At 35.2% G+C, this 23253-nt stretch overlaps 1 protein-coding gene across 5 annotated transcripts in view; it reads right to left on the bottom strand.

Moving 5' to 3' along the window:
• The window catches only part of ARID1B (AT-rich interaction domain 1B), a 448568-nt gene that overhangs the window by 288561 nt on the left and 136754 nt on the right, over positions 1 to 23253 (bottom strand). For all 5 annotated transcript variants that reach the window (XM_081332098.1, XM_081332099.1, XM_081332101.1 and 2 more), the window contains exon 4: positions 14066 to 14176. In XM_081332098.1, coding sequence (XP_081188224.1) covers positions 14066 to 14176 — 111 coding nt within the window. The remainder of the gene's footprint in view (positions 1 to 14065; positions 14177 to 23253) is intronic.

Here is a 23253-nt window from a genome sequence, read left to right as displayed (position 1 = left end):
TTACTTTAATACCAAAAGAAGATTCTAACTTAACCCAGATAAACAACTATAGACCAATATTTGTATTAAATGTGGAGTATAAAATTTTTGCCTCAATAATAGCAGAAAAATTGAAGAGATTTTTGACTGAATTTATACATCCAGATCAAAATGAATTCTTACCAAAGAGACAAATAAAGAATAATTTAAGAATGATTTTAGATACTCTGGAATACTATGAAATGCATCCAGGGAAGCAAATGGTGCTAATTTTTCTAGATGCAATTTATGATATAACAACTAAACTGTATGGACTTTGGAGAAAATGTCTTAAATATAATCAAAACAATTTACCATAGACAAATGGCTAAAGTAAACGTAAATGGAGATTTCACAGAGAACTTTAATATAAAAAAGGCACAAGACAAGGGTGTCCGCTATCTCCATTGTTATTTATTTTAACTTTGGAAGTGCTGACTAGAAATGTCAGAAATTAAAGGAATGCAGATAAAAGATGAAAAATATAAATTGCAAGCATTTGCAGATGATTTGGTATTTATATTAGAAAACCCGTTGGAGACAAGCCCTAAATTACTGACAAAGATTGGAGAAATAGCAGGACTGAAAATAAACAGAGAAAAGACTAAAGTGATAGTCAAAAACCTTACAGATAAACAAAAAAATCAACTGTCAGAAAAAACAGACCTCTAGGTAGTTAAGAAAGTTAAATACTTGGGACATACTTAATAGCAAGGTGTGCAACAATAAAAAAGACAATTATGTAAAACTATTAATACAAATAAAACTAGACACGGGAAAAATGGCAAAATCTACAACTATCAATATTAGGAAGAATAGTAATGGTGAAAATGACTATTTTACCAAAACTACTTTTTCTATTCCAAACAATACCTATAAAAATAGAGAATTTTTTTTAATTAAATGAATAAAATGAGTTTATCTGGCAAGGGGAAAAAGCCAGAATCAGACTGAAAATGTTACAAGAAGTGAAAGAAAATGGAGGATTTGGGTTACCAGACTGGGTTCTATACTACCAAGCAGCTGCATTAACATGACTAAAAGAAAGGATAACCCTTAGATATAAAATATTATTATATTTAGAAGGACATGGCCTACAACTTGGATGGCATGCCTTTCTATGGTCTGGCAAGAACAAAATCCATAAATACTTCCAAAATCACTATGTAAGAAACGCTTTGTTTCTAGTATGGGAAAAGATAAAAATGAAAATTGATATAAAAAAACCAGGATGGATCTCGACAATGGAAGCATCTGTTTACCCAAATTTAATTAACTATGAGAAACTTGTGACTTATAAGGACACTGAAGGGAAATTACAAACTAAACAAGAGCTGGAAGAACAGGGTATTGAGGTATCATGGTGGCCGGACCTGCAAATACAAATGAGATATGAGAAAGATGCTAAAATATATGGTTTTTATAAAGACCAGACAGCGTTTGACCAGATACTATTGTCATCAGATGAAAAATTGATAAAGAAACTGTACAATTTCTTGTTAAATTTAAAGATGGAAGATGATAATAACATGGGCAAAAAACTTTGGACACAATCTAGAGTTCGAAAAATGGCAAAACTTGTGGGAAAGAAACTATAAAATAACAAGAGCAGTTACCTATAAAGAAAATTTAGATAAAATTTTTTTATAGATGGCATTTACCACCTGCAAGGTTAGCAAAAATGTTTAAAAATATGTCTAGCAATTGCTGGAAATGTAGACAAAAGCCAGGCACGTACTACCACCTTTGGTGGACTTGAACTAAAGCAAAAAAAAAAAAAAAGAAATTGGTCAAAAATACCATTTTTTAACATTTAGAGAAAATGTTAAAAAAAACATGTAGATTTTAAGACAGAACTATTTCTTTTAGGTATAACCTCAGAAAACCATGATAAAGAATGTGTATATCTAATACTACATGTACTAACAGCAGCGAGAATTACATTTGCACAGCACTGGAAAAATGAAGAAACATCAGCTTAAGAAGACATAATTAAGAAAATTCTGGACTGTGTGGAAATGGACAGGCTTACATTGGAAATGAAAGGGAAAGAGGATACAAAATATTTTCAAGCATGGGACACTTTTTACAAATGGCTAGAAAAATGAGAAGGAAGGATTCACTGGAGAAGAGCCTAATGCTGGGAAAGATTGAGGGCAATAGAAGAAGGGGACGACAGAGAATGAGGTGGCTGGATGGAGTCACTGGAGCAGTAGGTGTGAGCTTAAATGGACTCCAGAAGATGGTAGAGGACAGGAAGGCCTGGAGGAACATTGTCCATAGGGTCGCGATGGGTCGGACACGACTTCGCAACTAACAACAACAACAAGAAAAACAGAGTAGTGAGTAGGAATGGAAGATGTATTATTATTAAGTTAAATATGTGGACCCAAACAACACGGTGTTTACAAAGCACAAAAGATTTGTAACTACAAAAAAATAATAAAATATCTTAAAGAAATAAAATAAACGAATATAGCTAACCTATCTCACAGGAATATTGTGCAGCTATAGTAAAAATATAAAGCCAAGATGTTCAACTAAATTCATTAGCAGAAGAATGATTCAGAAATTAAATAAATTCTTATTTAAACCAATAGTGATGTTTTAACCATTTTAAAATAAACAAGACTGCTTCAGATATATAAAAATAAATGAACAAAATAGTTATGTGGAGATAGAATCTTTCAGCAATAAAAGCCAAAAAAAGCATGTTGAGGAAAAATGAACGTATGGGAAGCCAATAGGAAACAGGCCACTGTCAAGAAGCTACTGAAGCAACCCACGTGTCAAAGGCCTTGCAAGGTTGATTAAACTTGCTAGCAAAAAATGCTTCATTTATTGGCTCACTCTTAAACAAAGTAGATGCTTTGCAGAGAAAAGTCCTGAATTCAGTCAATCACCAGCTAAAAGGATCTCAGACTGGAAACTTGAGAAGTTTGAGAACTTAATAACTGTGGCTAATCATAATACACACTGCTATTGTTTCTTATGTCATTGCATATTAAAATGTTAGCTGCAATATCTATATTCCATGAATAACAATTGCTGGAAATGAACACATATTACAAATGTACACATAGCAACAAGCTGCAATAAAACTCAAATTCTCATAGGCAGATACAGTGCTTTTTTTGTAAAAGAAAAAGGTGACGGAACTCACACATGTCATATAACCTGCCTTGCCTACCCTACAAGGTTCCATCCAAAAAAGGTGCCGGAACTCCGTTCTGAGCGTTCTATGAGGAAAAAAGCCCTGGGCAGATATATCTTCTCTTCACTAAGAGTTTGCAACAGGTTGTGGCAAGAGATTGCTGTTGGCATCACTGCTCGGAGTTAGGACTAATCCTCAATTCAGACAAGACTTTAATGCTGCCTGGTTACAGATTATATATGTAAATACCATCTGGGCTTCCATCCTGTTAATATTTTGTGTTTCTACTGGTAATCCTTCCACTTTGCTCCTAGCAAAATATATCTAGATATTTTTGTTGGTTGTGAACTGCTTTAAGTTTTTTTTTCTTAAAAAAAATAAATTTGAAAATTCTTGTTTAGGCTAGAAAAAGCAAAGCAATATCTTTTTTAAAAAAATGTAATTTTATTCCCATGGTTCTTTGGCAATGATAGAATGGAAAGAAAAAAACATGTAAGTATCCATTAAACAAAATATAATCTTACCTGATTTATCCTATCTTCTAATTCAGCACAATAATTTCTTTAAATATGTGGCAAAAGGTGTTAAGATTATTGCTACCTGACATATGACAAGATGAAAACACAAAACATAAATAAAAGGATAAAATGAGACAGATGATACAGTATGAGAAAAGAAAATGGAAAATGTTTATTTAAAGATCCATGAAAGTAGTTTTAAGAAAATGTAATGATCAAAATTGATCTTCTCTTTTTACAAAAAAAAACAGAGAAAAAATTGTGTATATGTATATTTAACTGAATTTTATACACCCTTAGTTTGCTTTTGGAAATGAAATTTAACAATTTTAAGATATTCATTGTTATGGGCTAGCTATGGTATATTTATATAGAGGAGAGGACAAGACAATTAGGAAAAATTATTTAGTAGCTCTTGATTACATCTACTACTTTCTGTTTTGAAGAGTTTACTTCCAACCTTTTTTTCCCTTATCCTCATTCTCATCTGCCATCTGTGTTTTCTTCTGTACAGCTCCAAATGCATAAAGCCAAGGAATGCAGGAGGAAGGTAATGGCAGTGTAAGAGAAGGCAGAGCTGGCAGGGAGTCTTGAACAGTTGTCAGGGTTGCTAGCTACTCTACTCAAAGCACTGTAAAAACAATGTTATGAAAGGTAGCTGAGATCATTGGAAGTACAATGTGTTTATTATGTAAATAAAGTTGCCTATCACAAGAAAATAGGAAGAACATATTACTCTTATATTAGCTTTGTTTTATGTGCAATGAAGTATGCAACAAACTTACTAGGATGCTAGTGCAATCTACCAATCATGCAACTGACTCTGCACGCAGAGCATAATAGAGCATATATTACTATCGGGTACTGTCATTAAGTGTGTTATTATTTTTTACATTAAACATAAACTCAGCATGTGTGTAATTGCAGGGCTGGAGACATGTAAACTAACTGAAATACCTGCTACTTTGTCTATAAACCATGTTAAGCAATATACAAATTATTACGAGAATGTAATGTTTTCAGCTATCCAAATTTAGGAAGATTTGTCTTTCAAAAGGTACAGACACTACAAATATTTCCCTCCTTCTGCTTCCTACTGTCTAATATTTTTCTTTGAGACCAGGGGAAAAGAGGACAGTCTTTAAAATATACAGTGGCTTTATAAATTAAATGTAAAAAGAGTACTACAATATTGAAAACGTTATACATAACCAAAAAAAAAAGTTATGTAAGTTATTCAGACCTACTCCAATCCCAAGTATAAATCAGAGCTGTGGTATTGTTTACAATAACAAGAATAATAATATTTAAGCACACCAATTTGATTAGCTTTTTCAAACTTTAATCAGATACATTTCAAAAACATCCTGACATTGATTTCAAGCTGGCCTTTTACATTGCCACAGGAAAGACGGCTCTCAGAAAAAGGGTTAATCTCTGAAAATAAAAGAGCAGCAGAGCAAATCAGACTGCATGTTTGAAAAAGCCTATAAAACGTTACAAGCAAAACAAGAAAGCTTGGGTTAATAATGCATAAACCAGAAGAAGAAGGGGGGGGGGGAGAAACCACCACATTTAATGGAATAATGCTTTTATCCTTGCAGTTAAAATGAAATAAACCATGACTATTAATCTGGTAAGCCCATGTAAAACTGTAATTTTTAAACATTTACTAAAAGGGGATAGTTCAGTAACCACTCTAAAAATCAAGGCCTTGTGTAACAGCAGCATTCAAACACTAAATACCAACCTCCCCTCTGCGGAGGCCATTACCCGCCTTGTCTCTATAGCAACGCTAACAGTGTGTCTGACTTCAAAGACAAAGATGTAATTTCAGACTTCCAGCAGCCAGAGGGAGTGGTAAGAGTATTCTGCTCAGGCTGTGTCAGCTGATGACAAATTATAAAAATATCCAGGAAGGTTATGAGGTGGACTTCTACCACAATCTTAAGAAACTCAATTTCTTTTTCCTCAAATAGACCCACAGAGCTGAGTACCTTGGAAAGTATCTCCATGGAATGGGGAAATGATCGCACCAGCAGCTGTGCCCCCAAGCTGTGTGTACAGCTTGGCTTGCCCCTTAGCTTGGCTGCCCCCTTAGCTCAGTCCAAAGGGGGCAGCCACCAGATCTGCTGCCTTTTCCAAGAGGCCTGGGAAATATTTCTAATTAATAGCATTTATTGTTCTGGAGCCACAAGAGTCATTGCAAACTAGTTCTTGGTACTGTCTGTCTAAGGAACCAATAATCAGAGAGGAAGATCCATATTATTTATGGATCTAAAGCTGGAGCCAGGTAGTATTTTTAAAAAGAAAACAAGCAGTTAGGGACTGAAAACCCCTTATAGGCATATTGCTGGAAAAAAAGAAAAAAATATGAACTGGTAATTTATGGATTTGATTATTAGAAAGAGTAGATTATGGAAAGAAGACTTCCATGGAGAGATAGAGATATTTTTTTTATTCCCCCTTTTCTTTATTTTATTTTCACTTTTCTATTATGTTTCTCATTTTAACTCAAAATTTGTATTTTTTTTATTCTGTGGAAAAAATTTCTTTAAGGAATAATTATGTATTAAAAAACAAAGAAGCACATTGCTTATCTTATGCAGTTCCTACGCTAGAGATTATTAAAAGATGGAGGAAATTAGGGAGATAACACTAGGGAATGATGTTTCCCAAAAATAAATTAAGGTTACTGGAACAGACAAACCAACCTCTTTTATATGGATTTTGCTTCTCAAAAGACCCTAGAAAAGGTTGGTGTGTTGTCCATCTTGTTCTCTAAATGGGGCAACATCACAATAGACTATCATACAATGCTGGCTTCAGCAACAGTGGAACAGGTTTGGTTGCTTCTTTAACTAGTTTTTTTCAAAATAAAAGAACACATTTGAGTACTGATGCTGCATCATAATTTTGCCACACAATCTTTTTCCACCCGCGACATTTTATGTTAGGGATGAGAGGGATATGTAGACCATGACAAACAGAAGCCAGCTGACAAGCACTTCAGTTCTTTCATTAACTGACAGATGCAGCTAGTGTATCAGGTGAGGATAATATGAGCTCTTAAAAATATTGGGTAAGGGTAAGAAAATGAAGTTTGATTATTTGACATTAGTCATTACTAGAATTAACTTAAATCACAGGTGCTGAAAAATAAAGCACCAACCATGAGTGATCTAGAAAAGCAAAAGACCTGGTTATGACAAGAATGAGACACTACTACAAAAACCATGAATACAGCTAAACTGGGAAATTAAAATAACTGCACTTCCAAGAAAAAGGTAATGATAAAGTAGTTTCATAGCTTATATAGCTGTATCTGTGAAATCACCAGAAATCTATCTTCAAACTATATCATTTAAAGTTCATGGTACATATGAGCGAAACAATATTGTGTAAGAAGCGGATTGTATTTATGCTAATTCTTTGTTCTTCTCCAACCTCATGTTCCACTTAAAACACAAGAGTGGCACCGGGGGACCTCCTACCCACCCAACCCTTTGAAAATCAGTCTCTACTTGATCATTTTGACAAATGAAAAGAGATTTATGTTTACAATGTGAGTCCAACTCTGGAGAAGGAAATGTTAATGGTTATGCCTTTCTCTTATTTAGATTTTAGATTTAGATTTTATTAGATTTATATACCACCCTTTCCTGAAGGACTTAGGGCGGTTTACAGGGCATTTTAAAATCATATGTGGTTCTTTTGTGTTGTCATACGTAGAAGAGGAAAAATAGCAAATCTTCTCTAAGTATCTGAAATTTTGTGTTCTAAATTTTAGAAGGAAGGGGTACTACATAAAGCATTCCAATTAGAATCATCATCCTATTTAATCAGCTGATAATGCACCAAAATCAATAGTTAAACTAAGTTGATTTAAAGTAAATTGTGACTGTAACAAAGAAATCAACATTGGAAGACTCATTCACATAGATAATGTAGTAAATTAGAAGCCACAATCCCTATCAAACCTATTGAATTAATATTTGATTTTCTTTATTAAAGAAAAAAGTTGGGGAGGAGGAAGAGGAAAGTAACTTTCCAGATCAAATATTATAAAAAGTCTTCATATAATATTTTTTGAATTTGTATGTAAATTGCAGGTGCTATGAATGCCTATCAATCAGTATGGACATTGATTCTCCATTCACAGAAAAACTTCTTGCCAAGTACAAAAATGCAAAAAAAAAAATCTATAAAAAGCAAAAAAAAGTTTTTGCAAAAGCAGTGCTGAATGTTCTTTAACTGAACTTATTTTTCAATAAAAAGTTACGGTATATAGATTTGTGTTTGTGTGTATGTATCTTTGTGTGTGTTAATTTTATTAGTTTTCACTAATTAATAAGTATCCCTAAAATATCTGATCCACAAAAACAACTTTCATCAATCCGACAGCAGACAGAAAACAAAACAAAAATTAAATTATTTCTTATAGATATAAATATTTAAATGCACACCACCCACTCTGCCAGAAATTTTCTTAATAAATTATTATAAGTCTACACAATTCCTTATGAAATAAGAGGTGTACAAATTTTGGGAAACCAAAACTAAGTTAGAATTTTCAACTTTATTCTTGTACTGCTGTACAGAAATAGAATGTTTTAGGAAACCCTAGTCACTTTGTTTGGACCTTAATGTTTTCCCCTTCTTTTATTCCAGGCTTAAACAAAGTTCAGTGGGGCATCAAAGTGCCTCAGTCTTAAATTACAGTCTGTACTTTAAAATAGAGTGGATGCACAATATGTTCCTGAAGCTAGGGGGTGGGAGTGTTATTCACTGAAAATTGAAGGCTTGTTGAGTCAATAATCTTCTTTCACAGAGTAACAATTTTCAGCTAAAATTTCTTGACCCAAACAAAGAAAACCAGTTCATTCAGTTATTTTATAATATTGCTGAAGGAAGCAAAATAAAAGAAGGAAAAAATACTATTCATTCCATACTGGGTAAAAACAATGTGAAATTTCAGGGATAAAAATTACACAATAAAAACTTTCTTTTTTTAATTTATCATATTTCCAAATAGTTATTTTCAGCACAAATACTGAAATTTAACTTACATTACCAAGAACTAGCTTGCTGACCTTTCTGCAAATCAGCAATAACACCCCTAAATAGTACACAGCATTTTTACGGGTTATCTTATTAATTTTGTTTGTTCATTCACCTGAAGATTTGGCTTGCAAAATAAATGTGAATCTAGTCTGCTAGTTTTTGAATTCTAGTAGTTTTTGAATTCTAGAGGCTCTGTAGCAGCTTTCCCTAAATTATTTTATATTTCCTTTCATGTTTAAAGCAAAGGCTACATAGCAGAAATTGTTGCAAAAAATATTATAATGTGTCCTTGGAAAGTGACTACTATAAAGGCTGGTTTGTATACATTTTCAGCATTTAAATTGGCTGTTACCAACACAATGGAAAGAGAGGACAATAGGATTTTGTGTAGTCAAGGTTTTATTTGTTGCTTAAAAATTTAGCTTAGAGTTCCTTAAAATTTATATAACTGCAAGTTAACTGTAATTTTTTGGTTTTTTTTTTAATGTTTAATGTTTTTTCTTTATTCCAATTTTTTCCCTTCGCATTTTAGTATTTTAGAAATTTCTTGTGTCATTTCTTGTTTTAAAGCAATAAAAAAATTAAACCCAGGGACCGAATTAGTGCTACTGTCCTATAAACTCAGTTATAGTAAAAGCCAACACATTGCTGCTCTTGTGGGAATAAATGATCAATATTCACGGACACTGCAACAGCAGTGGGGAAGTCCCTTGTACCTTTATGGCTTTCAACTCCATGAACAATCCCCAGCTGGATGAGACAGGGCATTGAAGAACAAAGAGTATAAAAAAATGTCTGAAGCATCTAACTGTGCAGTCATTTTAGTGAGGTTTTATGCCTCTGTGCGGTTCTTTTCTGTTATCTATGCCAGCCTTTCTAGTCCTTTCCCATATTTTGTTCTAGTGCGTAAGAGTTCAAAGCCGGATTTGCAAACATAGTTAATAGTGTTACTTGTAAAAAACAAACATAGCCTAATCAATCTACCAGCTGAACAACTATGCAATTATACTGGTGCCTTCTCCAACTATTCATTTGCTATTTCCCAATAAAATTAAGTTTTATATATTTGTGGTGCATGTGTGGGTGTATGTGCTTCTAAAACAAAAGGTAAAATCCACAATATTTCTATGTAGAAACTAAAAGTATTCAGAAAATAAAACTGACCATTGAAATTAATAGTAACCAAAAATGATTATAAAAAACTAACTTTGTCATGATAATTTAACTGCAGCAGAATTACTTGGATGGAGTCATCAAATGAGGAACATATCTGTTGTTCATTACATTTAAAGCTTTGCCAGGTCTCTTCCAAACATCAGTGAAGTAGCAAATATTTTTTTAAAATTATATAATTTTAAAAAATTATATATTATTACTAGTTAGAATACTTTTGTAAGACAATTCATTAAATTCCTTTGCCATGTATTGATTTGAAAGCATGAAGCGCAATATGGGAAATATTTTAATAACAATTTATTTTCTAATATTTTATTCATTCTTAGAATAAAAGATTGACTATTTCCTTTAATTTTGTTAGCAAAGCTTGCAGAGCAAATCCTTATCTGCAGTATTCTCAGAACATCAATCATCATCATCATCATCATCATCATCATCATCATCATCATCATCATCATCATTTTAGCCATTGTAGCATCCACTGCAGGGTATGTGTTAAACAAATTGAACACTCATTTTTCAAATATTAAAATATTTGTACTTTGGGAAATACTCTTGTACATTACTTTAAATGGCTACCTAATATCCTTATTCCTTGGCTCTGTTTTTTAGGTAAAAGGGACACCTTATAGATGCTGATCTGTTTAAGAAAAATATACATTTGTGGATGTTTCAAAAGTGTAAACCATTAGTTGCTTTAGAAATCCGTTTACTCCCACCCTTCAGAGAGGTTTTCCAAACATTTTGTGGTGCATGCAAGTCCTGCTAAACAGTTCACTAGTTGTTCTACTTCCTTCACACATTATATATAAAAATCTTGGCACAAATATTCCTGTTAAATACAAGGCAGATGAATTTGTACTGTGGGTCAGAAACAAATGGCTACAAACAAACCATATTTTCATTAGCTAATCCTAATGACTTGTCAAACAGTATAATAAATTATCTTTCCTTTTGCTCCTCAATTATCTAAACAGTTTGACCTAGATGGATTTGAATGTGTGTCAAGTCTTTAAGAATCCAATTAAAAATCACACTTTTATTTAGTTCACCATTATGAGGCAGTATCTCACTTTTATATACTTGACCTGATCAGAGGAAAAAAGGATCGAGGTGAAATTCACAGGAGAGCAGCTGATTCCAAATGGCTGATTCAAACTATGAGTAAAATTCCACTGTATGTTTCTGCTGCTACTCCCATGTTCCCCTTCCAGTATCTTCATAATTTGGTCTGGAGAATCTCCCAATTCATCTAAATATTTTAGGAAAACGCTAAGCCTAAGGATAGTACTCTGTACAGTCTCTTAAGTTTTCACACACATGCTGCTGGAGAGCCACAAATATTATATGGCAGAAAAACATGGGCATAACTATACTGTTTTGTAAATTCTAGCTAGTTTTGTAACTACTATTTTACAAACACTCAACAAACAGATGAAATAATCTTACTTGCTCACCTGAAATTTCTTGCTCACTTAGAAGTTTTTTTTTTAATGTACGGAACTCAAATTCATGGAATCTGAATTACGCCCCATCCAAGTGGAGTATAATTATCCTTTTTTTATACTTTCTTGGATTTTGTGATGCAGAATTAAATAAATCATATTAGGACATATTAGGACAACTACGGACATATTTTTAATTTATATGTATCTAAAAATGTATGTATATAAGATGGGCAGATCAAGAAGCACTTCAAATCTAGTTTTTCAAACTATGTACATCATCTTCGGAAAATGTTTAAATCCTGAATCAAAGCCAGCACTTCTACTACATATGGTGTTTATCTTCTCCTCTAAACTCAATACTCCATTTTGGCCTAACGTTTTGTTACTGGTTCAGAAACTCCAATGTCTCTCTGAAAGCCAGTAGAAAAAAAAATAGCTCCATAAGCACCACAATGATGATTTCAAAGATTGAAAACTTGTTAATGTTTCACAATTTTTCTAAAAACCATATAACAGATGGAACCATTTTGTAGGAAGGGCTGAAACCAGTGCAAACAGCCAACAATTGGGTCAGTATAAAGGGATATCATGGTCAACATGTGACAGATATTGATTAGTCCAACAATACCAGCATAGATGGACCCCAACACAGTACAGCTCTCAACACAGATCATTCACTAGATTATTTCCTATTGGTCCTAAAATTAGCTTGAAAAATCATAGTCCAATTTCTTTCTGAAAACCCTGGATGGAGTCACTAATGTATATATTACAGTATACAGCTGGCTAGTAATTGTTTTCCTGTGGAGTTTTAAAAACTTCTCTGGTAATAGTATCAAAACAATAATTGCTATGAATATAACTTTCACATAGCTCTAAATAACTATAAATGCAATTATTTTTAGATAAATCACACATTCATCTACAAGATGTTATAAGTGAAGCAATCAAATAAGCCCGTGGCCCCAACCTTTTGGGCGCCAGTGATGGGTTCCGCTGTGGGTGTTTTTTCTGCAGACTGGGGGGAGGAGCATGGCTTCATGCACTGCCTGGATCCCATGTGTCTGCTGATGACACTTTGCTTGCTTGTACAGTCTGTTTCTATGCCGGTCCATGGCCTGGGGGTTGAGGACCACGAAATAAGCCATCATATGCAGCTTTTACTGTAGGGAATAATAGTCACTTCAAGCCTGCTTATGTTAGAACAACAGGACTGAATGTCAAATATACAAAAAAACCTTCTAAAGTAATATGAGTAATGACAAATCAGTCTCAAAGAAGGATAAAATCAAGATGTACTTGATAAAGGTAATAATTCCACACTTAAATGCCCTTATAAAGTTTCAGTATGGAAAGACTCTTTATTTTTTAATTTTTTTATTTTAATCCCATTTATATCCCGCCCTTCTCCGAAGACTCAGGGCGGCTTACAATTTAAGCACAAACCAATGTGCTTATCAACCTGAAAGATCAAACTCTAATTACTGAAAGGAGGATATAAGCCACAGAAGATTTTATAGAGTGAATGTGCAAATTTACTATCAAGACATTGATATTAATAAAGTATAGAAAACTCACAAAAGCAAATATCTATAGAAATTCTGGATTTTGATAAGTAGGGATGTTTATTGTCTTCTCCAAAGCATTACTAATATTTTACTATTTTTAAAACAACGCTATTCTTAAAAGAACTATAATTATTACCTACATAAATACTCTCTGTGGGTTGCTCTTGTGGACTTGAATTTAATTTTAAACATTTTTACATCCATATAAATCCCAACAATTTCAATGACTCTTACTTTCTAATCAGTGCTATTAGTTCTAATATGTGTTCCTACAATGCAGCCATAAGCAAACTCTTTGGATTACAATGTCAGTTTACTATTATTAGTATATTACATTTTCCAAATTTCATCATCACCATTGCACTTTTCTGAATAACTCTAATAATATTGATTCAATAATATATTGTCTTAAAATTATGTACATTTTGAACTATATTGCCAGTCACATGCAAATTCATTCAGCAAAATTAATATTGTAATTAAGAGGTGACAAGAACATTAATATGGTTTTTAATCCCACTTTTTCATGTTTTCAATATTGCTTGAATGTGATATTGCTGACATGATACACTATAAAATAATTAGGTCAGGCTGTCATACCATGAAAAACATGATTTATCCATAATAATGGTCTGTATCTGAGATTTATACACTGAAAATATATTAGAGAGGTTCTAAACCCAACAATGACTGTTTGAGATATAAAATATATCATAGAACATTTTATAAAATTATGTTCAATTTTAAAGTATAAACACTTAAAGATTAATATAGCTTTATACTTCTCTGGATTATAAAATTCAACTCAGTATCCATACTCACATCAGAAAAGATTATTATTCTGACATAATTAAAACCACTTAAGCATTTATTATTATTTAAATATTATTTAATGTTTATTGAATAAATATTTTATAATATATTTAAATATAGCATAGAAAATATCTAGTTATCTTTGGGAAGTAATTTGACAATAAATGCATGCATATGAATAAAATCCAAGGATAATTCTGACACTGGAGCTCTTAAAATAGGAAAAATTTTTAAATTTAAGTTTTACTAGAAAATATTATTTTCAACATGAAGTATGAAACTATCAAATGGCAACAAATTTCTTACTGGTAAACTTGAAGGCCTCTCTTGTTGGATTAGGGTCAGTTCTTCATGGTTAGGTTTGTTCTGGGTGACAGGGGGTTGAGATCTGGTTCCATAGCCTTCCTGAGACATTTCCTATATAAAATATATATTTATATATTAGTAATAGGAAACATTAGCAATGATAAAAAAGGAGAGCAATTAATTATAGGACTGATCTAGTTTTATGTTGATAGCTTCTCCACTCTCCCTCCCCACAATCTCAACTAAACCTCAGTACACTCCCTATTGCTTTGCACACATGTACAATACATATAGTATATACATACAGTATATATCTGCTGAAGTTCTAAAGCAGGGGTCTTCAAACTTGGCCCTTTTATGACTTGCGTGCCTGGCTGAGGAATTCTGGGAGTTGAAGTCCACAAGTCATAAAAGGGCCAGGTTTGAAGACCCCTGTTCTAAAGAAAGCATCCTATAGATTGCGGAGTGCATCGTATTTTATTAAAAACAAGTTGCAGTGATGAGAATTTAATGGCATGCCATTTGTTACTATTGTACATAGGATTCAATTTAATTTAACTATACAGCCAAGTCAAATTATACTGCTTGGGGATGGAAAAATTTAAGATGAACACGGAATGGTAATAATGGTTACTGGATATTGTATCTCTACCTTCTCAAAAAGTTTTAGATTTTTGTTTGTTTGTTTGTTTTTAGCAAACTGAAAACACACAGAGGCAACCATTGGCTGAAGATGGAACTGCTGCTCCAAGCCTGATTTTATTTTCCCTAGCCATTTTGTTAAAAAAACTGTATAGGGATACTTTGAAGTTGTGGGAAAAGAGTATTTTATTTTTCTATAGCTATGTATAACAGCCTCCTGCAAAATAGTATAAATATCAGAAGACTCTTGAATTAGCATTAAAAAAAATAATCAAAGCAACATTTCAAAAAAGTACTCATAAATTAAGTGTCTAATGAGAGTAAGCAGAACCAAATTGTCCACAGCACATGAAGTAGATCAGGGCTTTTCAACCAGTGGTACGGGTACCACCTGTGGTACATTGGCACCTGGCAGGTAGTACGCGACCATCCTAGAAAAGTGGTAGCGGGGGAGGGGAATGAGCTGAACTGGTGGCAGCACCGCACAAGACTGAGATGGCTGGAGCTGCAGGGCTGTCAGGGCTTAGCGGAAGCACCAGGATGAGTGCCAGGCTCCAGCTAGAGCTCGGCGCTGATCCTGGTGCTTCTGAGCCCAGAAAGAGTGCTGATCAGATGGAATGTTGCAGCATCTCCAGAGTCTCGTGATTTACATTCAGATGCTTGGCAACTGATTCATATTTATGACAGTCACAGTGTCCCAGGGTCATGTCAAGTGACCAAAACCTGCTGCAACCACCCAGTAGATGGGGGGGGATAAAAACCAAGCTCCCCACCCCACCCCTGCTGCCAATCCTCAACAAAAATGCTCCCAACAATGAAAACCTCGGACAGGAAGAAGAGCGCCGCTGGGCAGACAGACGTCCTGTTCGGTTGTGGCTTGGGGGGCACTTTTTTCAGTGCCATTGTAACTTTGAACAGTCACTAAATGAACTGTTGTAAGTTGAGGACTACCTGTACTTCATCACTTTTTCCCTTTTTTTTTTTTTTGGTCGTCAAGTTTTTGACATCTTGCTAGGCGACTGGTGGTACTCGGATATTGCCATATCCTAAAAGTGGTACAATGGGTGAAAAAATTGAAAAGCTCTGAAGTAGATCATACAGCCATTGTTGCTGTTGTTAGTTGCGAAGTCGTGTCCAACCCATCGTGACCCTATGGACAACGTTCCTCCAGGCCTTCCTGTCCTCTACCATCTTCTGGAGTCCATTTAAGCTCACGCCTACTGCTTCAGTGACTCCATCCAGCCACCTCATTCTCTGTCGTCCCCTTCTTCTATTGCCCTCAATCTTTCCCAGCATTAGGCTCTTCTCCAGTGAGTCCTTCTCATTAGGTGGCCAAGGATCTGGCCTTCTAAAGAGCAGTCGGGGTTGATCTCTTCTAGGACTGACCGGTTTGATCGCCTTGCAGTCCAAGGGACTCGCAGGAGTCTTCTCCAGCACCATAGTTCAAAGGCTTCAATTCTTTGGCGCTCAGCCTTTCTTATGGTCCAACTTTCACTGCCATACATTGCAACTGGGAAGACCATAGCCTTGACTATACGCACTTTTGTTGACAGGGTGATGTCTCTGCTTTTTAGTGTGCTGTCTAGATTTGCCATTGCTTTCCTCCCGAGGAGCAAGCGTCTTTTAATTTCTTGGCTACAGTCCCCATCTGCAGTGATCTTGGAGCCCAGGAAAATAAAATCTGTCACTACCTCCATTTCTTCCCCATCTATTTGCCAGGAATTGAGAGGGCCAGATGCCATGATCTTGGTTTTCTTAATCTTTAGTTTCAACCCAAGTTTTGCACTCTCCTTCTTCACTCGCAACAAGAGGCTCTTTAGTTCCTCTTCACTTTCTGCCATTAGAGTGGTATCATCTGTATATCTTAGGTTGTTGATGTTTCTTCAGCCATTAGGGTAAATAAATATTCTCTATATTTCTGTCCCAACCCCTCTATGATCCTGTCCTAAAGTGCAGATTGGGATTTCAGTAAAGTTCAATTCTAGTCTGTATGCACAGATGTTACTTCCACAGTAGTCTAAATCAAACTGCAAAAATCAATCTAATGTCAATAGAATTTATTTGGACTACAGTATAATTTTCAAATGGAAGTCAGAGAGATAAAAGAACAACCAAGCTGTTCCAAAAGATTACGTGTAAATTTACACATTTTTAAATTCATTAATAGATATAAAAAATATAGCAAGGCTTATGAAGCATATGCGCAAACCAACTTTCCTTTTTCTTATATAAATAAAGTATATGCTGTTGTTGTTGTTAGCTGCAAAGTCGTGTCCGACCCATCGCGACCCTATGGACAACGTTCCTCCAGGCCTTCCTGTCCTCTACCATCTTCTGGAGTCCATTTAAGCTCATGCCTACTGCTTCAGTGACTCCATCACTGTATGTATGCCACAAAATAAAATACCTATATTAGCATATGTGACCATCACAGAAAAAACCGAGGAATGAAGCTTGCAAGAAATAAGGATAATTTTCCCCCCCTTTCCCTTCAATTATGGATAATTCCTGGAGAATACCTGGATGAAGTTCTGCCATTTCCTTGGCAAGGTTTTTCAAAAGTGGATTGCTACTGTCTCCTTTCTAGAGCTAAGAGAAAGTGACTGGCCCACAGTCACCCATCTGGTTTTGTGTCTAAGGTGGGACTAGAACTCATGGCCTCCCTGTTTCTAGTCTGATGCCTTAACCATCACATCAAACTGGCTCTTAAGGAAAAATTAACGTATCTTTAATTTCAAAAGGATATGAAGTTTTTATTATGTTTTGTTTATCTTTCTTACTCTTCCCTATTGGTTAATAAATTTTTCTTTTAATTTTTTTCTGCCTTTTAGTTGGTAATTTTAATAAACAACTGAATGGAACAATTATTTTTACATGAATCATTTAGCCTTGAAAAAAAAATGGAAATAATTTTTAAACCGCACCCTGAACAGCTATGGCACTGCTTTTTATTGGTATTCTGTCTGAGTGACCAGACAGAATACCAATAAGACTAGTTGGTTAAAGATTTGCTCTGTGCATTAAACAGACACCAAGAGATGATGGTAAAGGCAATGAGAGGTTTCAGTCTTTGAGGGGGCCTGCATTTGGGGATGGATTTTCTTTTGGGGGAAGGTTGAGAAGGTGGCTGTATGACAGCTTCTTAGGATCTTGGGTCATCAGGATTCTGATCCAGATATGGGATGGAAACAGCATTGTTTACACTTTTTGATCATCTCTGGTGTAGGCAGGATGGAGGTTGTGAATCCAGCCTTGCCCTATTTGAACTCGGACTTTCAATACCATCAATCCTGGTATCCTTCTGATTGGCTTGGAGGATTGGCTTGGGGTTGTCTGGTGCTTTGCTTTGCTGATTGTCCTCCTTTCTTGATTGGTGATGATTGGAGAGGATAGGTCTCAGCCCCTACTGTGTGGGGAGCTAGAGAGTTGTGTTCTGTTCTATTTAACATTTATATGAGACCACTGTGTGAGCTCATTCATCATCATGAATGATGAATGTTAATGATACCCAATTATATATTCCTGCCCCAACAAATTAAGTGATGCCAAGCACATCTTATCCTGGTAAGAGTCTGGATGGGGAACAGCAGGCTTCAGCTAAAACTGGCAACACTGAGTAGCTTTGGGTTTGGGATCTAGGTTCTAGGAGTATGGCATCTTTGGAATGTATGGAATTAGAGCCCTATCAGATTTATGACATCTGTTCAAAGAGTAGGTAACATTTATGGCTAGGAGGTTCTTTGCACAGCTTCATGTTGTGTTATCAATTGCACCTACCCTTAGATCGGGAGGTTCTGCTCACAGTCTGTCATGATGATGATGATGATGATGATGATGATGATGATGATGATGATAATAGGAAGGGACCTTAGAGGATAATTGTTCTAATTGTCAGGTAGTTTCTCCTTAGTTCTAGGTTGCTTCTCTCCTTGATTAGTTTCCATCCATTGCTTCTTGTCCTGCCCTCAGGTGCTTTGGAAAATAGTTTGATTCCCTCTTCTTTGTGGCAGCCCCTGAGATATTGGAACACTGCTATCATGTCCCCCCTTGTCCTTCTCTTCATTAAACTAGACATACCCAACTCCCACAGCCATATCCAACTCCTGCCTTCTTCACCTTCAGATTTAACTACTGCAATGTGCTCTACATGGGGCTGCCCTGGAAGCTTCAGCTCATGCAAAATGCAGCGGTACAGCCAGTTATGTGTACTCCCACAACATGAGCTGCTTTGGGTGCAAGTCTTCTTGCAAATCCAATGCAAGATGCTAGTTTTAACATTTAAAGCCCTTCATGACAGGGGTCTGGTTATCTGAGGGGCCACCTCTACTCGATTACATCTTCCTGATTATAGCTGCCCATTCCACTAGATCTGACAGAGAAGGCATGATATGGGTACCGCTTGCTAGAGACTTAATTTTGGTGGGTCTAGGAAATGGCCCTCCTCCGCTGTGGGGCTTGCCTTATGAGACATTCTTCCCCCCTCACACAAGCCAGGTTAGGTACATCCCTGGTAACATTCCAGAAGTCCCTTAGGACCTGGCTATGTCACCAGGATTGGGTGTCCCAGAGAACTGGTAATATTTTTAAGATGGCTCCACTCTTATGGTTGATATATTTACTCTTTTCATGTCTTGTGGTTTATATATTTTAATTTTTAATGGAATATTTAATTATCAATGGATTATTTTATATTATATACTGATTGTGTTTATGTATTATTGTTTGCCCAAAGTTGCTCCTGGTGAGATGGGCAGCCATATAAATTTGATAAATAAAACATAATTTATTATTTATTTATAACATTTATTGGCTGTCCATCTTACATCAGGGTAACTCTGGGTGGCTTACATAGTATATATTTAACTATATAACTATACTAATATGAATAAATGAAATAAAAATATTACCAAAGGGGACCTCCAAATGCAAAAAAATAATTTGTAGTTTTAATCATCGTCTTCTCATTTTGGTAGATTAAGAGAAATAACATTTTTTAATTCCAATTTAGATGGAAGTTCAGTGCAGTGAACTCTGCTAATAATGATAGTTCAGCTTAGTCATTTCTTTTATTCTGGTTGCTAGAGTAAAGATGTCAATTGCCGTTTCTATAACATAAAATAAATAGTGTTGGATTTAAAATGTTCAGCTTCTTTTTTGACTTCCATTCTTCTTTTAACTATGTGCCAAAAATAATTTTATAAATCCAGCTCTTCCCTATTTGTTCATCACCAGTTAGGCTTAAAAGTGACAGAGGCTGATGGGTGAATGATTATTAATTGTGATCCCCTCCTCCTTCTCCTCCTACGTTGACACAGCCTTCCTACTGGGTAGGCCAGCATGTTCCCCTAGATAAACAGCATGATTTAAATCAACAAATGGCACTCAGCCCTCCCTCAGTTAAAAAGCAAGATAGCTTTCTAATAGGCTAACAAATGAGCAATCTTTCCCCCCCTTTAAATTTAAATCCTACCTCAAAGCTTTCTATCAGTATAATAGTGTCTTTAATAAATTCTCTGCAGCAACAAAAACTAACACTTAACAACACTTATATTGTTTACTCAGTCGTCTAAAATCATCTACTTTCTCATTGACTATTCACAAATAAGCCAGCATTACAATAGAATTGAGCTTAAAGTTTGAAAACAGGCAGCCAAAGTGGAGAGAAGAGAGAGACATTGACAAAGAAAAGGATCGAGGAGGAAAGGGCACAAGAGAGGAGGTAAAGAACCAGACCTATATTTTGCATTTCTCATAGCCAGTTCCTAACATGGAGAGGGAAAATAGTTTACATTTCAAAACTTTAATAGTGGTTTAAGAATGAAAAAAAAAATCGCACGATCAGTTAGGACTAAAAGAAAACTGCCTTTAAAAATAAAACAGCATGATTTTCTCTGCAATAATATTAAGTGCAGTCTTTGTTACTACATTTTCAGTGTAACCATTTCCTAATGCAGCTAAAACTATTAGCTTTGTAAAATTTGATCATGAATTACATTGTTATCCTATTCCAAGTCTGACATAAATATTTTTGCATTCCCATTGAAGACCAATTCATTTAAACTACATATTGAATCAGATCCCTCCATTAAAATAAACATGTTAATTTCTTACATAATCATGTTGATTTCACAAATAAATCGTGTTGATTTATTTGTGAAACAGTCATGTCAATATTTTAGAAGTAACCTATACATAAAATTTGCTAAATTGTCTAATTCTTGTTTGAGATGAAATTTTGTTGTTACTTGGGTAGTGTATGTTAAAAAGTGAAAAGGCATTATATCGTACAGCAACGCTATAATGAAATCAACTAGTTCAGTTTTTCACAAAAGTTCTGACAGAAGAAAAATACTCTCAGTAAATTCAATCCAGTAAGCCTATCCAGTGCTTTTTTTGTAAAAGAAAAAGGTGCTGGAACTCACACGTCATACAACCCGCCTTGCCTACCCTACAAGGTTCCATCCAAAAAAGGTGCCGGAACTCCGTTCTGAGCGTTCTATGAGAAAAAAAGGCCTGAGCCTATCAATTTTAACTGGAAAGGGCATTTAAAAGTATGAACACACCACTGAAGCGGTCCTGTTCTTTATAAATGGCAAATTAATTATAAATACTGGGAGCTCCTGATCAAACATGTGCTTTATAAATCATTTTCCCTTTCCAATTTTGCCTGGTTTTATCTGTCTTTCTGTCATTAAATATTGGTATGTGATTTCAAGCATGTTCAGCCCAGGGATTTTATTCCCAAGTAGTAAAGTTGTAAACCTCAGCTGATGTGATTTATTTGGAAATTGCCATGTCAGTAGAATATGGTTACTTCTGTCAAAAAGAAATGAGAAGCCAAATGAGAGGACATGGCAAGCTTGATGACCCTGGGAACTTCTGGTAAGGACAGGGTGAACTAGATGACCCTGAGGGACAGGGATGACATTACAATACACATTATCAGCTGAAGAGTGGATCCCGTATCCTGGCTGGCCAAATCTCTCTGGAGAAAGGAAAGATTCTGAGATAGCCCACGTGTACTCTAGACCAGGGCTGCTGGCTAAGGAATTCTGGGAGTTGAAGTCTACAAGTCTTAAAGTTGCCAAGGTTGGAGACCGCTGCTCTAGACAGCTTCATTAAAGCTGCCCTTAAAGCAGGGATAGCATAGGCATCTAACATCAGATTTCTGAGGCTAGGTTGGAAACAACAATATAACTACAAAAGACAGACTCAGAATTTCAGCCTTAATGACATTTGAAAAGCATCAATTTAGATTTAATTCTTGATTGGGGAGGACACAGCAAAGGGAAGGATGCATGAGAAATATATTAAACAATCATATACAGTATCTTATAAGCAGGATGCGGTGGCTCAGTGGGTTAGGACGCTGAGCTTGTCGATCAGATGGTTGGCAGTTTGGCGGGTCGAATCCCAAGTGCCGTGTAACAGAGTGAGCGCCTGTTACTCGTCCCAGCTTCTGCCAACCTAGCAGTTCAAAAGCACATAAAAATGCAAGTAGAAAAATAGGGACCACTACGGTGGGAAGTTAACAGCGTTCCGTGCGCCTTTGGCATCTAGTCATGCCAGCCACATGACCACGGAGACGTCCTCGGACAAGCGCTGGCTCTTCGGCTTTGAAACAGAGATGAGCACCGGCCCCTAGAGTTGGAAATGACTAGCACACATGTGCGGGGGAACCTTTACCTTTACTATATCTTATAAACAAGGATATATAGAAACATTTTGTTCTCATGTGCATCAAACTTGCAGAGGCAGATAAATCTGGATGATTAGTACAGACTTTAAAGTACTTGGCTAAACATTTGCATTCAGATTTTCTCTATTTTGGCAGACACTCAGAAACTGCATCATCAATTATCAATTCTAAAATAGCTGAAAATGCAATTTCAGAATGCATTATGAGTTCCTTTCCAACCAGGACACAGGGCACAATAAGCAACATTCTGTAAAGCCACTTAGTGCCTGCAAGAATTAGTGGCACAGAAGCCCAAGTAAACAAATAAGCAAATAAATAAATAATGTTTTAAAAACATAGCTTTATGTTCTTCAAATCCCTATATACCAATCAACCAGATTTGGAGGGAAGAACAAGTAATAAGCAGGAAGATGAGATTTAAAATATGATCTGACTATTAACTAATAAGGTGCTTGGCTTTATTTTTATAAAAAACTTTAGGATAAAAAAATAATATGAAATGGGAAATAAATTAGTAAACAAGCTATATTCTACAAAATGATCATCCATATAATTAAGTAAATGTGCTTATCCAGTTCAATATAGCATTTACAAAATCCTCATTTAATAAATGATCTATAGCCTTTACAACACCAGCAATTCATACTGTTTTAGAATAAGAACATACCATACATTCATGAATGCTGTCTTCAGAATTTAGAATTGATCCTACATAGTTCAAAGATTTGGCAAGGATATTGTTGTTGTTCTAATATTGATGTCATTTTCTATATACTATATTTAAATTGTTCCTATAGCTCCATATAACAATAAGTAAAACCACAATTTGACATCTTGAATTTGCCAT

Source organism: Vipera berus (assembly GCF_964194415.1).
Source record: "Vipera berus genome assembly, chromosome: 1".
In the NCBI taxonomy this organism is placed as follows: Eukaryota; Metazoa; Chordata; class Lepidosauria; order Squamata; family Viperidae; genus Vipera; species Vipera berus.
Note: the sequence above shows the minus strand (reverse complement) of the source record. Positions and strands in the feature narration are given on the sequence as shown.